The sequence below is a fragment of the Gallinula chloropus genome (genome assembly GCF_964237585.1).
Source record: "Gallinula chloropus genome assembly, contig: HAP1_SCAFFOLD_100, whole genome shotgun sequence".
Taxonomy (NCBI): Eukaryota; Metazoa; Chordata; class Aves; order Gruiformes; family Rallidae; genus Gallinula; species Gallinula chloropus.
The window spans coordinates 488,184-506,560 of NW_028168077.1; the positions used below are offsets into that span (position 1 = coordinate 488,184).

The 18,377-nt window shown below is 38.7% G+C and overlaps 1 protein-coding gene across 1 annotated transcript in view; it reads left to right on the forward strand.

Annotated features, from left to right (window-relative positions):
* LOC311204830 (DNA mismatch repair protein Msh3-like) overlaps nucleotides 1-18,377 on the forward strand; it is a gene marked incomplete at its 5' end in the record, with an annotated part of 51,026 nt that overhangs the window by 27,188 nt on the left and 5,461 nt on the right. The window contains 2 exons of the mRNA XM_084281176.1: nucleotides 17,483-17,669; nucleotides 17,873-18,002. Of these exons, the coding sequence (XP_084137302.1) occupies nucleotides 17,483-17,669; nucleotides 17,873-18,002 (317 nt within the window). The remainder of the gene's footprint in view (nucleotides 1-17,482; nucleotides 17,670-17,872; nucleotides 18,003-18,377) is intronic.

An 18,377-nucleotide genomic window follows, 5' to 3' on the forward strand; every position in this document is an offset into this window, starting at 1 on the left:
AAGCTCAGCTAGATATGCCATTCTTCATTTAATGTGAAATGTGTCAAACACCAGATGAATATGGTAAAGAATTACTTAAAATCTTGTCATTGTGCTGGCAATTAAGAGTAAGCTAATTGGCTCAATATTAATCAAGAAGAAATTGAACATACATTGAGATAGGAAGAGTCATGCATTAGTTAAAAGGTTAACAGGAAGGATAAAAAAATAGAAAAGAAGCTGAGCTTATGTAATGCATTCCTTCAGAAATCCAGGGTGGTCACTTCAGTTTGTAAAAGACTGTAAGTGGATCTGCTTGTCTGCATCTCTTTAAACTTCTCTCTTCTGTATAGTGTATTTTGAGGGAATTGATTGTACTGGTGGGACAGGCATTAACTGTGGTGTTCTTACAGGATCTTGACCCAGTTGTAGCTTTTCTTTCAGTAAAAATGCTTAAAATACTTGGATCATTTTGCTTCAGCCTATGGAGTATAGCCCTTCCTTGCTGTACATATCCAAGTGATCATCATCCATGCTGATGATTGTAGGTCAGTTGTCAGTGCTCTTTTCTCTTCTGCTGTGTTGGATTGTCAGTAGCCACAGAGTGGTCTTTTGTCCCCAGTCTGGGCATGCCTACTTCCTGCTTTGTCCACATCTTCTCCAAATCGTGAACTTTGCTCTCTGCCATGAGAAAAGGAGAAACTTAGCAGATTCTGCAACTCAGAGGGAAAACGTGTACAGAGACTGTCCAGAAAGTTGGTACCTCTGTTTTGGTTAGTTTGAGAGTTTGGGGTAGGGTTTTTTGGGGTTTTTTTTCAGTGTTCTGGGAAGGCCTTAAAGTATGTAAGTCTAGGTTAACGTGGTGTTACACTCATAGTATTTCTTAGCCCTAGGAAGTAATTGATGAGTAGTTTTTAATGCCTGGTTGGAAGAGAAAACCAATAAATTCAGCTACCATGCAAAATGTCTTACATTGTTTCTTTAGTGCTCTCACTGAACAGACATGTATAAAGCCTTAGAAAAAGTTCTCTGCTTCTGCCAAGAACTCTGCTCTAGTAGGGAATGAGCTTGAAATTATTAGATTTTTCTCTTGACTTGCCCCCAGTTTTGGTTTGGCTTTTTTAGTTGTTTTCTTCTTCTGTGTTTTGTTGTCAGAAGGGCACATCTATGCTGACCTCCTTTTTGCACTGCCACACCAGACCACATACATGTCTTTCTGGAGAATGAGATTTTTTTTTGTTGTTGTTGATGATTTTGGTATCTTTTTAATCTTTAAAAAACATTGCATGGGAAGATGTCAGTTTCCAAGTTATTTTCATCACTGCCATGGTGTGTTGTTTTCTAGCACCCCTGCTGTGAGGGATGCTTTACAGGCTGACTCTGAGGAGTTCTGTGCATAAGGAGCACCAACAGTTCTGCTGCTTGCTAAATTTTTTGAGATACTGGTGCTTTATATTGCAGACTCTTTTGTTTGTAGACTGCATCTTTGAAGTGTGAATTTATATAGATTTAAGAGATTAACATTCATGTAAGATTTGATCATGTGTTGTAAGTAGGGTTTCCATGGAAATGGAGAGGTTGCTACTATGGTTATTCCTTTGGATCTGCCTAGTATTTATGTATGATAGCTTCTCTAAACTGGCTTTAAATACAGCATTATATTAAACATTTTTAAAGATGCAAAAGGAATTATATTGGTTACAGGTACGGTGAAAATAAAAGTGATTAATCTTCATTACTGGGTGTGTACACACAGTAGAGTGCTAAGGCTACTCTGAACATTTCACAGTAGTGTTGAGCATTCCATCCTAAAGAGGTATAATAGGAGAAAATCTTCTCCTGCAAAATGTCCCTAAGCCCAGATGATATGCTGTTACAAGTCTGTGAATTGAAAATTTGGAGGGGTGGGGGTGAAAAGTATTCAGCTCGTGTTATTCACGTAAGTATCTTGAGTGCTCTGATGGACTCTCCCAAATCTCACCATGTTTTATGCTTAAAAATAGCCTTAAGTGTTTCCATTGATAGGATTTTGTTCCTAAACCTGAGAAGAGGGTGATAGTGGTTGTTAGTAAGCAAAAAGTTTGCATTACTGTTTGGTGGTCCGAGCTTCATAACATCAGACTAAAAAAACCACTGAAATATTCTTCATATTGCTGTATTTAAAGCTGTGTTTAGCGTAGTTTTGGAAAGATCAGTGCTCAATTTATATTGACTTTCAGTGTGATTTGAGTACTTAGTTCTCTGATGTTTGAAAATTCCTAATCAAGTTTCTCCGTTCAGTAAATGGGTTGAATTTCTGCTTCAAATTTGAACATTCAATTTGTTCTTCTACTACAGTTATTCAAACATGGAAATTAACATGTTTGTGTTTGTGTAGAAAGACAAAGCAAGTGTGGAGATGTACATATGGAGGAACTAATGAGAGAAATTCTGTTGACCTAATCATGTGGTCAGAAGAGATGATGTTTAGCTGCTGAAGACATCTGACCTTTAAAAGAGGTCTCACTTAATTACTAATGCAGTTTCTTAGAGCTAGAAAAGTACCTGTAAGTCACCAGTAGCTTTTCATGAGGGTCAATTTTCAAAATCGAGAATAAGAATGCTAGAACAACTTCAAGGTAAAATGTGTTCAAATAAACAAGGTAATTAATAATTCAAATTACTGAGTGCCTTGTATTCAAGATTCTGACTCAATTTATTAAATCACAAGCTGCCATTAGAAAGAATACTGTGAAAGAGGCCAACTCCTACCAACTCTAGATGATGGTGAAGGGACAAAGAAGAATTTCCTTCCTAGAGCGCCTACCTGCCTGGCTCTCCCTGTGTGCTGAATTAAAAGCAGTTTCACTTATATTCAGTGATCAGATGCACAGTCACACTTTGGTGACATGCATCTTCCAAGGACATTTAACACCATCAGTCAAATTGGGCTTACTGTTGAAGGTGCAGCTTCAGTTGACTGAGCTAATACATTGCGTTGTGCTTCAGTTTGGAAATTGCCTCTTGCAGGTTACGTGCCACATGCTTAAACGTTGCAGGAATAAATAGAAGCATCAGTAAGATCCATGTAGATTATCCTTTTGTGCACTTTGTCTCTTCTGAAAGTTATCCTGCTGTCTACTGATTCTCAGCATGTCTTTAATCTTCATGATAGCAAAGAAATATAGAGTTTGAGTTGTCTATGGAGGTGTATTAAGAAGAGAGAGAGGTGGTGGAGGTTGGCAGTACAGGTTAGTGAGTGATAGTGGTGGGTTGCCTGGGTAAGCAGCAGTTTAATGCTTTTGCTTCATGTAAGACATGCAGTTGCCTGCACTTCCAGGCAGTTGTCTTGGTAGAGGCTCTGTGCATTGCGTGATCTGTATGAAGGTTTACAGAACTTTGTCCTACATTTTATCCTTGTAACAGATGATTTAAATGTATTTTTAACATGGAGGGCACTCCTTATTGCTAAATCTATAGCTAGGAGATACTCAGCTCAAATTCCCCTGTGTATCTGAAAATGCTGTGAAAACAGATGGTAGTTGTTCACCTCAGCTGGGGAGGAATGGTTTTGTTCTTCTGGCTTGTATTGAGTGTCTGTATACAGGGTCTTTCTTATAGACAAGGCCACAGTGGAATCCTGAATCCGTTCTTGGGCTTAAGTGACATAGCTGTGTCACTGGCTTGTCTGTCTGTCTTTGTATAATGATTTTGAACATGTGTAATAGTTGCTCATTCAACTAAAACTGGAGTGCAAAGATCTTCAGGCAGCTGATCTTTAACACGTCTGTTTGGCATAACAAAGTTGCAGAGCCATATAAATTAGGCCCTCTGACTTTGAGCTGTTGCCGTCATACAGTAACTTGATGCTTCTGATCGATGCAGCAGAAGCTGTTTCCTGCTGAGGTACTTGTGTGTGTCCCTGGCTTGCACACAGCCTACTTGTGTTTGCAGATATGGAAACCAAGGGAAAGCATCAGGTTCAGGCTGAGCTTCTGAAAGGTGACTTTGAAGGCAGTCTTCAAACCTCTGCTCAGAGACCTACCTCATTGTCCTTCACACACAGGACACATTTGTGGTCTTTGCTTTCATAAGGAGAGAGGGGAGGCAGAGGAAAGGAAAGGATGTTTTTCTATATTGGTTGAGAACTGCCAGCCTCATTTAATACTGAAATAATGAGGCAAATTCATCCTCCTGGCTGCTGGCCTTAGTTGGGTCGTTTATTTCAAGTCCAGCATCCAAGATCCAGTTCCAGCCACATACCTCGGCCAGGAGTGGTGGTTCTGAGTTGATCAGGGGGTTGGTAAAGGGAAGGAGTTTTGATTGCTACAAGGAACAACAGTGCTATTGAGATTTGCCAACTGAAGATCAACTCCTGCTATTGAAAACTGCATTTCAGGCCCAACCCATGGTAAGCATCAGCTATGTCCTCACAGCTGTTAGATGTGGTGACAGAGTTCAGGGGCCTCTCTCACCTCATTGATCTTTTTCGAGTCTAAGAAATCATCTCTGAACAGGCAGGCTTTACCCTTGAAAAGACATCCCAGGTGGCTGCATTGCTTGGTTTGCCATTGCAGTGTCATTGAGCAAGACACAGCCAGTCAGTCACAGACCAGCACATCACTCCAGCCTGGATTTTTTATTCCAGTTGAGCCTTCTTGTGGCAGAGTGGCACTCTGTTTTAGAGGCATCCTAGTAGTTCCCACCTTCTTTCTCATCTATGAAAGAGAATAGGTGTAAGGAAACAAAGCTCTTTTTGTGTTCTCAGCTCTTTGAACAAAGTGACCGTGCATGTTTTCAGTCCTCTTCACAAGTCAGTCAGTCAGCTTCCATTGTGTGTTCCAGAGTAAAGAAGAAATGGCATTATTTGTATGTATGCCTGGCTTCACATGGTGACGCTGATGAGATTAAGTCTCTCTTTGTTAGTAGGAAGCTGCTTTAGAGGCCAAGACATTTCATCACCAAGTTCCTCAATGCATCGTGCTGTTCTGCCAGCTGGTGGCTGTACTTCCCTTACTGCTTGTCATTGCTTGCTCTGCTACTGCTCTGGTAGCACCTTTAACTGGTCCTGAAATGCACAAAGCTGACATGTGGGCCATTACACTTTACCTGTGAACACTGCATGCTTGCATGGGTAGTGAGAGCTGATGTTAGATCTAAAAAAGCAACATCTCAATGCTTGCTGATGTGACTTATTTCCATCATCCTGTGAGCAGAAAGACCTTTGTCAGTCACGTGCAATGGGATTCATGAAGATGGAAGAAAGAGCACTTATGTCATCCTGAAGTGACATTTCTTCTATGAGGTGCTACAGCCGTCATGGACTCTTCACCCATTTTATTTCTCAGCCTTGGTAGTTGGTGGCACAATGAGAATTTACTGGCCAGAGAGTAAGGGAAAGCTTCTGGCTGCACCTCTGTAGGCTCAAGCACAAATGCAGAATGTGTGGAGCTGTTGGCTTGTTCACATAATCCCTCCAAGGACTGCAGGTATCTCTGCTTCTGCAAGGTGTGTGAAGAGAAATCTTTTCCCATTGGTGTGCCCAGCTTTTGGGGATGAGAGGGTTGTTTTCCTTGTGCCAGAAAAATCTCACGTATTGTCAGTGGCATGATCATCAGCTGAAGCACACAAACATGAGATGCATAAGACTCAGGGGAGTGTAGATAATGTATTCTTTCTGTCAGGTCTTCTACTGTGCACAGCAGAGTGTGGCTATTCTCTGCCAAGGTGAGAAAACAAACTGGGATCAGCTTCTGACTGACACATTGTTCTCCCATGTAGGAGAAGTATGTTTATTCCACCTATAGTTGTATATTACAAGACAGAACTGTGACTAGTTGTAGTAATTTCTTACATATGATACAAAGGACCTTTAGAAACAACTGAATTTGTTTTGAAGCCCTTAATCCTTACCTTGTCTAGAAGATGAGATGATACTCTGGAAAGAAATGCTGTTAAAGCTGAGAAGATGGTGTAGATATGAAGGATTTCTTCAAAGTAAGCTAAAAAACCCAGGAAAATTCAGCCCTTATAAATCCACATTTCTTAAAAGGCTGTCCATCAAACATGCCATAATGCTTTCTTCTCTGTGTTTTATTCTGTCTGTTCTCTAAGTTTTGGACTTTCAAAAAGGTTGGGTCTCACAATAGATAAATTTTGTATGTTACCTCCCTAAGTACTTTAACAGCTATTTAATTCTGACAACTTGACAAACTCATTCTACAGTTTTGTCATGAGTGTGTGGAGCTGAAAGAAACTATTAGACAAACCTCACTATTTTCACTCTAGACAAGCTTTTAAAAAAATCTATAAAATGTACATATTTATGGCATCATTACAGATCTAATTACAATTAAAAACTGTGATGCAAAGCAAATACTGTGCATAAAACCAGCAAACATTTGGGCAGTCAGTTTTAGATGTTTGCATTTGTTTTTTTCTTTGCTTCACTGGACTGTCACTGTCTCAATAATTTTACAGATATTTAAATGGGGATGATTTACACAGGTTAAAATGTTTCAAGGCTTAAGATTACCTTTTATAAGAAATCTTGAAAAAATCAGAAAGCACAGGATGGAGTGGTATGTGAAGCAGGAAAAAGAGAACGTTTCTGTTTGAGTGGAAATTGAGTGGAAGATGTTTCCCAGGTGCCTTTCACAATAAATTGAAATCTGAGGTAAATCACTTAAGAATAAAAACAAAGTAGTGCTTGTAAATATTAATGGAAATGAATGTTCCATTGATGTAGCTGCTGGTGGCAAAAATTCTTCCCAGCTTTTTCGAACTACACAAATAATGTTGCCCTTAATTTCATTCCAGTTTTACCAGTTGGTCAGTTGGAGGGAGGTGCACAGGAGCAGAGGGAAGATTTTTGTATTTAAAATAATAAGTAACAAGCTCCATTTTTTCAGAGCTCCACTGCAGAGATGGTGCTATTCGGACAGCAGTAGGCAAAAAGAACAGTTTGTAACCAGGATGCAGCTTGTTAGATTTTTATGCATTGCTTGGTTCACAGATGAGCTGTATTTGGATAGAGATTGTCCAGGAACACGCTTGCTTGAAAGTGGGTTAGAAGTGTTCTTCATTAGAAATCTCTTCCTACAGAGTGATTTCACTAAACACGATAAAGAAATGGACATCATCCACCCAAAGCTGCTCTGTGTGTTTCATCTTGATTGCTGAGGGAGCAGCACACTGATGACATTTTAAAATGGTTAGCAGACCACAGGAGATTTGGGGGGCTTTTATGTCTTACATGTGCCTTTCCTATCTTCTTGTTAGTCTTTTATTCTCTGGATGGAGTATGATGGTACTGTTTTTCACCCCTTGAGGGGGTCTGCATTAATTCTGTTTTGTAAGAAATCTTAACCAACATATCCTATAGTATATTCTATTATGCACTAGAGATTACATAATCATGACTTTTTTTTTTAAATCTATGGAAAAGCCTTTTCCTGAAATCACTACATCACTACCATTTACAGGTTTCTGCGTCTTTCTCAGAATTGTTGTGCTGCCCACAGCCTCCAGAATCAGTCAGAATCATTGGGCTGGACTGAGACAGGTTTTGAGCATTCACATATTTAGCATAATAAATTCTTGTCCTTTCTGGTAAACTCCTCAGTAATTTGCCAGAATAGCTTATAGTGTCTGGCATATCACATGCAGTCTTTATTGTTCTTAACTCAAAAGACTAGTTTCTAAACTAAAAAATTCCTTGCTTCCATATATTGCTTTATTGATTTACTTGAGGCTTATAGGGTGGGATTACGAAGATTAGTCTTCCTGTCTGTCCTAGAAATATCAGTTAAATCACAAAACTTGGCATTGAAATTCAGCTAGTCAGTTTCTTCATACCTTTACCATAAAAATCTAGGCTATGAAATTCAAGTCTTGAGGTGACAGCAGTGTTGGGCATCCTATGTAATGCAGAAATCACCGTGAGACTGAGTGCTGAATAGAAACTGTGGAGGGGTTTATCTCAGCAGAGTAACTTGTCTGTGTCTTGCCGGGTTTTCTCTAGAACTGTGGTGGTGGTTGTGTTGGCTTTTTTTTTTTTTTAGTTTATTTTTAGTTTTTTTTATGCCTGAAAATAAACATTTAAATTTAAAGTCATGCAAAAACTAGATTCTCTCAATTTGCCTGTGTAGTTAGATTCTTAAAGGCTAGAAAATTAAAAAGTAAAGGTACCTTTTCATGTTTATTACATATGTGTGTATCTGTATATGTATAGCAGTGCTTACTGGTTTTGTCATACACACTAATTTATCTATTGTGCAGGAAGCAGGGAACTGTTATTACAATGCAGTTGCATACGTGTAATTATATGCTAAACAAGCATTGTTCCTATTGCTCTGGAAAGCAACAATGACAGTCAGACAAACAGAACTTGTTAGTTGTCAAGAACCCAGAAGTAACTTCCAGAAATGTTACTGCTTTGTGGCAGAGTAATTTATTTTGTTTGTTTCTTGCTTAATTGTGTTTGTGTTTATTGCCAGGATAACAAAAATTACTTAGGCCTTTCATTTATATTTACAGTGTTGTAACGATGCCTCTGGGGTAGATTATGCCCACCTTTCAAGGGGAAAAAAAGGTGGTGTAATAATATTCATTGAACCTGTTTTCTGTCACATGGAGATGTTCTTTTTGAAAAAGACAATAATATGTAAAAGTTGTAGTGAGTGTTCAAATAAGTTGAACATTATTTGCTGTGTTTTTTTCTAAAAATGTGTGTTGGACATATCACAGTACATCTGAACTGTATTTCTGACAGTGTTAAGTAGCTCAGTAGAAATACATTAAGCTGTGCTGTACATATATTTGTAGATAATTTAGCTTCATGTCTGGTCATTTCATAGTAACATAAATCTCCAATGTTAGGATTATATTTCATATACATGTAATAATATTTAACAAAACAGTCTTTGGCTTATGTAACTTTCATTTGATAAAATTATTAATAAAAACACCTGTTTTGTTGGCAGCATTTTAAATCAGGCTTGAAAATCCATTTAAGTTAATAAAAGACAGTTATTTAAACATAAAGTGAGATTTATAAAACAACTTCTGTTGCTTATTGCAGTATTACTGATAGGGATTGAAAGGCTTTCCCTGTGATAGTATTGTGTGGGCAAGGGGGAGGGGGGACAAACAAAAATTTGACTGTGAAGCTGACCAGCTCTCTTAACAGTCAAGTTGAAACTCTGACACTGAACAGTGGTATTTATCTTTCTAAAACTCTCCCCTGATATGATTTAACCTAGTCACAATTCGAATTGGATTTTCCATAGCGTCCACAGGTTTAAAGGGGAAAAGTTCACTTGCACTGAATACTTCAGCTGTTGTCCCTAGTCTGTTACTATAGTTTCTGCCTTTTAATCCCCCCTTGGCCTCAATCCTTCAGCTACATATGCACATTAACTTAATTACCTCGAGTTCCCTCCCTGGAATCCAAGAGTAGCAAGTGTAAACCTGTGCATATTTTAGGGATGAGTTTTTCTTTGTCTCCATTTTTTCAGCTTCTTTGGGCTAATATTGTCAGCTCACAAGTGAACACCCTAATTTGGATATCTCTGCTTGTAATTTAACCTTCAGCAAAATGATTGTACTCTTAATCTGTTCTTTCCCTTGTGACCATCAACAACATTTATACAGTGTTAATGGTTTCCTGTAGGAAAATTGGGGTAAACTTGTTTGGAGCTTCAGTTGCTTAATGCAGCTTTCATAAACTTCTCCACCTTGCACTGGCCTTCTGCTGTGCTCTCTGTCAGTGCTGGCAGATCTGTCCCTCAGGAGACACTGCAGTAGGGAAACCTCAGTTTGGTGCCTCTGTACAGGAACAAGTCACACCTTTCTCACTCAGGGCAAGAAAAAGAAATGCTTAGTTCTGTGTTTGAGTAAATGTAAAAGCTGATGGACCTGTGGAAAGCAGTCCATTGATGTGTTTGGCATGTTTGAGCGTGGAATTTAAGCTATTGCATCCTCCTCCTGCTACCAGACTCCCTGTTCCTCTGAGGGCTTGACTCTTGTGCCTTGAGAGCCAGCTCCTGTAAGGTTGTGTGTAATGTGGGATGGACAAAGTGAACTCACTCAAGCAAGTCCAGTTTTAAAAATACAATGGAAAGATTTAGAATTAAGCAGAAATCTGCCAGATTAACTGTGTGTAATTTATGTTCCTTAGGTGACAGGTATTTTTAAGGAGTTCTCTTATTATTGAGGGTATCATTGCTGAATTTTGGAGAATAACTTTCTTGGGTGTTCTTCACTAATTAATGTAACGTAAGCTTTTGGAAGGAAGCTTACAAGGACAAGTAGTGATAGCACAAAGGGTAATGGTTTTAAACTAAAACAGAGTAGATTTAGATTAGATAGAAGTAAGAAATCCTTCCCTGTGAGCCTGAGCCTGGCGCAGGCTGCCCAGAGAAGCTGTGGCTGCCCCTGGATCCCTGGCAGGGTTCAAGGCCAGGCTGGATGGGGCTTTGGGCACCCTGGGTTACTGGAGGGTGTCCTTACACATAGCAGGGGATTAGAAATAAATGTGTTTTGAGGTCCCTTCCAACCCAAACCAGTCTGATGCTGTGATTCTAAGAACAACTGAATTTCTATTGCCTTGTAAAGCATTAGAAATGAGAGGATATTAGTAACTTCTTCTCATTCAGTGACTGTACTGACTAGAGCAGCATTGTGTCTTTTGAACTCAGTCCCACCTGAGTCCCATTCAGTCTGTTGAGGTGAATTCAGCTTTCAAATTATTAAATGCAATCCAGGGATGTTTTTCTGTCCTCCGGTTTTCAGCAAGTAAAGCAATGCAGTTCACATCTTGAAAGCCAGTCCTGTTAGATACATCTCTTTTAACATTCTGGGGTGCTTGCCTGTGCAGCATGCCTCTGTTGGCCAGGTCTATAAGGTAATGAGGATTTAAGTGATTACTTGTGTTGACTATTCCAATTAGCTAGTGATATGGGGGACAAAGGAAAAGGTTACAAAATGCTATGAAACTGAGTATTAAAATGACTTTGGACTTACTTTTCTTTCCAGGATAGTACAAAGTGTGTATCCCTAGTGATCTTAGGCTTTCACTAATTTGTCAGAGACTGAGAATACCATGTGTCTATAATAACTTACAAAATAAAAATGTATTTCACATTAAATGTATAATGTGTTCTGTCAGGCTTTTCAACAACTGTTCTAAATAAGGTAACATCTTCTGATTTCCTACATTGCCATCCACGCAACTTTGCACACATTTGCTTCTTAGAAGTTGTCCATGAATAATACAAAAATAAAAACTCCTGATAACAATGATTAGGATAAGGAGGTTTTTTTATAATTTTAAATTCTGTAATCACAGCTCTGTAAATTACTGTTCTTAATTGTCAGGTTTTAGTTTGAATCAGTAAGAGGTTCATGGAAATGAAGTGAATGATTTACCAGTACCCTGTGGGGGAGTGTGAAGCATTAGTTTCTTGCCAGTGAACAGTTAGAAATTTGCAGATGCTGTCTTCTAAAGAATTACTTGATAAATTTTCATTGTATGTGGCAAGTAGCCAGAAGTTAGGATATCCAAGTTGGGCTACTTTTATACTAAACACTGTTAAGTTCTGGTTAGCAGTTGGAGTCTTTCTAAAATACTCAGGGTTTCAAATTTCTTTTGTGGGCAAAACTGAACAATTGTTCTGGTTAAAGGTGTTTGGGATTCTTGGTACCACAGTAGGAGAGGACACAGAGTAGTCAGCCTGCCAATCCTCTGATTCGGATGCCTGTTTTCATTTTCTTGGCAGACCTGTTTGCAAACTTACTTTTAATTTCTAACCAGTGAAGTCTCAGTAAGTGTTGTTTGCTAGGTGCCTAGCAGAAAGTCAATAACCTGGTTCAGTGGCAGAGGATTTATCTTACTGTTGTGTTCCTCTGTTCATGTCAGGACCAGTAACAAGTGTTTCTGTTCTCATGAACATCATCTTCAGATAGTGCTCCCACTTTCACAGGCATTTGTTTTCTGCAGACACTTCAGCTGGTTAGAGTGTCTTCTGCAAAAGATGAAAGGATACAAGCAGTGTTCATGAGATCTTCAAAAAAAAATGAAAAGTAGTAACTGTAGGGTGTTAATGTTGTAGAGAACTAGAGAAGGAATAGGATAACCTCTAAGGCAAGACCCCATCTAATCCTAGAATCATAGACTGGTCTGGGTTGGAAGGGACCCCAAGGATCATAGAGCTCCAACCCCCCTGCCACAGGCAGGGCCACCAACCTCCAGGCCTGGAGCTACACAAGGTTGTCCTTTCTTCTGCAAGCTACTTATTTTAATAATTCCTGTTCAAATACAGTCAACTTTGAAATTATATTTTGAAGGGGTTTTTTTGTAAATTCGTCTTAAGGATTTATTTTATTTGTTTTTCTCAATGTTCTTGAATCACAGGAGTTTCTCTCTTGGTGTTGAGAGAGTGCTATTCTACACTTTACATTTAAGATATTCTCAGAGAAAAGAGTAATTTTAATGTTAATTGTTCTGGTTGAATAAATAATTTAACTTTGAGTGCATCCTGAGATGAAGCCTGGCTTCAGTTCTGATCCCAGGGAAGGTAAACCATAGCTGGAAACCAGAATACTTTCACCTGAAAATGACAGAGGCACTGTGTAGAGATTCTATACCAATCAGGTTTATTCTTCTGCAATAGGCACTAGGTTTCTTTTCTCCAGTAAGTATTTTAGATAAACTTTTGAAGTCAAATGCATATTTCTACATCTCATTTAAGTTTATTTTTCAGCTTTAAGTATTTTATAGTTAATAAATAGTATCAGGATTTTGTCAATGGTATGTAAATAAGGCTTTAGGAACGGGTTTGCAGTCTTGTTTTCTGGGATTTATTCAGTGCTATGTAGTTGCTTTTTGTTACCATTGGGAGCTCTTGGGCTGTGTGGTCGTTTTCACAAGCACTGTGAGGGATTTGTCCCAACAGAAACGAATAATATGATACCTGAGGTCCATGCAGTGCTCTTAATTTTATAATCAACCCCACCAATAGCATGTTAGATAACTTCTTCTGAAAGGCAGCATGGAAAAAAAACTTAACTGGAAGTGTCTGGATTTCAGATTAATTTTTCTGCTAGGGAATTCCTCCCACCCCACCCCCTCACATCCCCCCCCCAGCCCCCTCCTTCTCTCACCCTGGGGCAGTCTCGGTTTGAAGCTACAAGTCATCACGTTCACCCCTGGACTGCTGCACAGGGCAGCTGCAGTTCTCTGGGAGCCTTCTCTGCTCTGCTCCAAAATAAGGTTTTGTGTTATTCTGTTGGTTTGTGCCACTGGTAGTCATCAAGCCTGCAAGTCTTCCCTGTCTCCAGGACACTTTGGTTTTTTAAGAGCAGGATGCTGTGAGAAGGAGCTACAGGAAGGCCTCCATGGCCTCAATTTACATTTTCTCCTTCTAAACAGCTCTTTAGGGGTGACTCTCAAAGCCCTCAGATGTTTCTAGCTGATCAAAAGCTTGAGAGCACCAGACTTGGAGGTGACTTTCAGGGCCACGCAGTTCAGGGATATTAGTTCCTGCCTGTTGAGTGCAGGTCTAAATGGATACTAACTGCATAAAAATTCTTCAGCTGCAAGGAAAAAAGGTACAAAGTTACTATTTCATTCTAGTGACATCATAGCTTGTATCATTAAAAAGATTCCTTACATCTCCAGAGCCTCCTTGAACAAAATATCAAGGATAACTTCCTAGAATGATGAACACTGGCATTGGAGAAGGTCAGTACTATGTGCAGGCACTGACTCAGGAGAGCAGATTAGAAAAAGCACCCTTTGAATGCTGCAAGTGTAGGATGTGGAAATCTGTGTCTTTCTCTCTAAGGGGTCACATGCAGGTTAAGCATGTTGTACTAGCTGGTTTGTATAAAGCTGGCTGGTGCTGCTGCATATCATCTAACTTATCCCACCAAAATTAATTTTTGGAAACATTGCTTCCCTGTTGTTTTCTCTGAGTTTATAGACAAGAATCTTTACCACTTGAAACCTAGCAATGAAAAGAGATAATGCTTCCTCCCTTTTTTTTTTCCTGTTACATAATAGATGTGTTGAACATTGTAAGAAGAAGAGCTTTTAATTTTATGAAATTTGGTTGGCTGTCAAAGAGACATTATAAAAAGTGGTTTCTAGCCAAATTGCATTTGCTGAGGAGTGATGAATCTCTTGCCAGCACTAAAGAGGCACTCTCCACATTGGATATCTGCACACTTGTCATGGGCAGAATGCAGTAATTTTTCTGAACGTAGACAGTAGAAATTCCATAGCAGAAATTGAAGTTTTCGTATTAACTGTCACTGCTTCCAGCAGCTGGTGTGCTGACAAATAGAGCAGAGGTGGTGGGGCTGGGTGGTATTGTTCCTGCTCTGATGGTTTGCTGTTGTGATTGCCTTACTCTCTTGTAAACTTCATTTTCCTGTACATGTTTGTGTTTTGTTGGTTTGTTGGTTTTTCTTTTGGGTGGAGGGGGGGTGTTCAGTTAAGAGAAGGAAGAAAATAAATATTATGCAGTGCATAACATGACTGCATCACTCAGGGATGACTCATACCTCTTCTCATATCCCACTGTATTGTCACCAGACATATTGTTAGGGTGAATGCAGTATTAAAATGTAATCAAATAGTTATTTTTGTGTACATATAAAAGTCAGAAAAATATCTGACCCCATTGGAGGCAGGGTGCCAGCAAAAGTGAGGCTTGGAGACTTCATTTAGGACCCTATGTAAAACAAATGAAAAAAGGCAGACAAACAAGATGATTTAAGGGGTGACAGCTTTAAGGCTCAGTATCTATAACATTTCTCTTTGCATTTTTACCCTAAAAGTTCATTGGGATAGCACCCAGGTATTAACTGTAAATTAGCTGCTAACAGTGGTAAATCATCTTCATTCTATTGAACATCAGGAGAAAGTTTAATGTTTTGACGTATAAAAACATTTAAGAGGCAAGCTACATTTAAATGTAAATTGAAAGCGACTGAATCCCACTGTAGTGGGATTTATAGTGGCTGTTTTAAACCTGAAGAAATGTTTAAGCAATAGGTGTTTTGTATCAAAAACTTCATTAGATCAGGAATAACACACAGTTGGAGCAATGCCTTGCTGCATATTAACTGTTAGTTTGATAAATGCAGACGTCCACATTAAAATATTTATTCTTACTTTTTTTGGATGAAATTATTGACGAGATACATTTGAAAAACAAGTGTGATTCTTCCTTCTAGTGTCAAGGGCACAGGCAGAAAGAACAATTTTATCCATTTTCAAAGGAAGATATTTCAGAGGTTTTATATCATTGAGAAACATACTGTTTTGTTTTTTTTTTTAAATCTGTAGATGAGCCTGAGTTGGATTTGAATGTTTCAAGATGCTGAAAAGAAATCTTCTTTTGCAGCTGTTGTTAAGAACAAGAGAACGATAATACTAATTTCTGTTTGTATCTTGAGCATTTAGTGAGGAAGTTCTGAAAATTATTTTCCTGAATGCAGATAAGATGCAAAATGGCTAAATGATTTTGAGGGCTCTATGGATCTGATGCAATCCAAGAGAAAAATAGAAATGAGAACTCTGAGTGTAATCATGCTAAGTTCAGAAAAGACAGCCTGTTAGATGTTCTCTCTGTAATGAAAAGCCAAATAAAAATTACATTGTAATAATGCTAGGGTTGTAAATGAAGTTGAAGTTGCCCATTATGGAGCCAGAGACTGTTTGGACATGAAAAGTATTTGCTGTTCTGGTAAATTTATTTGTAGTTAATAGTGATAAGCATAGTAATGTTGGAGTATACCTACTACTCGTGCAATCTTAAGTGCATACTCAGTAAAGTGCTGTTTGCTTGTTGTATGGTAATGCCCTGCCCATCTCCAACCAAGATCAGTTCGTCACAAGATTCACATGTCATGGAGTTACACATGACACCATACAAAATTTCCAGGGCAGGAACCAGAGGACCTACAGAAATCATAATTTTAATGTGTCCAGCCTATTTGTAGCCAGTTACTCTTGGCAATCAGAGATCCCCATAAAATTATGAGTATCTTGTTAGTGCTTCTGTAGGCAACAGAAGCGATTACATTAGAGAGATGCAGCAAAAGATTGAGAAAAAAAGGCTGTCTTGGGATTCTCTTTAAAGGTTTTGATTGGCTTTAAATACTGTTGTGGCCAGCTGTTATATTTGAAAATGTGATATGTTAAGCCCAAGAGTCAGCTTTCCTTAAATCAATGAGGTTTGTATGTAACTATACTGTTGGCTGATGAGAGCGAACAAATCCGTTCTTGCAGCTGTACTCCGTGGATTGCTAATGATAACCTATCTCAGAAGTGGTATTGTAATGTGGTTAATGTAATTGAAAAGCAGATGTGGGAAAAGGAAATTCTTTCTGCCAGTTAGAAAGCGTATTAATTGAATAGGTTAGGAAAGCTGCAGAAGAGAAGAACAGGGTGGATTACCAGTCGGTTTCTGAGGTGAAAACTGTTTCATGATTTGAGATAGAATCTGACTTGAAATGGTGCTAAAAGACCTGTATGAAACGTGAAGGAATTTGTGTGTCTGAGTTTGCATGTGGATGTGTACAGAGCGTAAGAGAAGCTCACCTGCTTGGAGACCATTAAGTTCAGGGACATTTGTGGAAAAGGATGAGGAGAGAAATGTTTCTCTTAAACATGTTTAAACATGATAGTGAGATTGTGTACCTGTGTAAGTAGGGGAAATCATTGTTATATTGTTACAGCCTGAAGAAACTAGCTTCTGTATCTGTTTGGATGCTTAAATACCCGCTCACCTTGAGTGTCCACTTTATCACTACATGGAGATTCTAATATCTGACACTTTCAGGTCTTGTAGGCATTTATAAAACATGCAAATTACATGGTCACACTAAACCAAAGAAGTAAAATTTGTTTTCACTGCTACATTTGCTGTTACCGTTCTAGTGAGCTGAATGGTATGAATTCCCAGGGTCCTTTTTAGGAGAACAGGCTGCCTGCTACTGTTTGTGAAGGTAGAAGAATTGCATGATAAGAAATACCCCCTTGTCTACCTCATCTTTTTCCTCTAATTCCTATAGTTGACATGTTATGCTGAGATTCCTGTCTACAGATTTACCTTGGGACTTAGATTACTGATGGCCCAGAAAAATTCTCTGCTGTTCCTACAGTCTGACATTCCCCAGAGGCCCATAGGGTCAGTATAGTCTTGGAGAATGCAGGCAAGCCTTTATTAATGGTACATGAATATTTTATTAATGGTACATGGATAGATCTTTCACTCTTTTAGAGTAACCTCACATCTGCAGCATGTACTCTTGCAGCTTTTTTTCCTAAGCAGTAGCTTGTTCTGGAAGGTGAATGTTCTGCCTTAGTTTTACTGCTCTGCTTGGATCAGCAACATGACATTTATAATAAAATGGTTTCATTATAAGAAGGTTTGTTTTTTTTTTTTTTCCCCAACATTATCTGGCATTTATTTGAAGTTAATAAATTGATCTGTTTTGAATCTCAATGCAGAATGGGTGCAGCAGACAACATTTACAAAGGTCGAAGTACTTTTATGGAAGAACTGACAGATACTGCTGAGATAATAAGAAAAGCAACTTCAAGATCACTAGTAATTTTGGATGAATTGGGAAGAGGAACTAGCACACATGATGGAATTGCTATTGCTTATGCTACACTGGAACATTTCATTAGAGTTGTAAGTGTTTGATCTGACATGTGGTTGTGAATGCTTTTTCAGCCTGTCCCATGTTAGGCTGAACTGGACATGATGCCTGTTTCCTTGTAGAAATGTAGCATGTCTAGACTCAGAGCAAAGGGGCATGGATAGAGGATACCAGTGTTGTGTTTTATAACTGTTTTAAGCCAAACCTTCTTACATGCCTTACCTCATTGTTGTAGGTGGAGTCACTGACACTGTTTGTCACTCACTATCCTTCGGTTTGTGAGCTAGAGAAGATGTATCCAGACAAAGTTGGTAATTACCACATGGCTTTCTTGGTGAATGAGGAGGAAAGTGCTGAACAAAAAGGTACAGTATAAATCCATCTGAGGTTTTCACACAACAGGTGTAGGCAGAAACTGTAGAAGTGTAATTTAAACCTCAACATGAAAGTTACATGTTCAAATTCACTAGAATATCAGCCTATACAGAAATTTTGGAGGGCTTGAAAACTGTACAACCATTTCTCTTTCACATTTAATACAAGAATCAGTAACCTGGGTCAGATAAAAGAGTCACACAGCTTGGTAACTCACAGTAGATGAATACAAAGGATTAGGGAGGAGGGATTAGGGATCAAATGTGTGTTAACTCTTTCTCTAGAAGATCTCACTGTCTGCAAACATTTGCTCTTTTGGGGGCTTCAAGAGCTAGATGGTTTTCTGATTTTTATTATTTTCAACA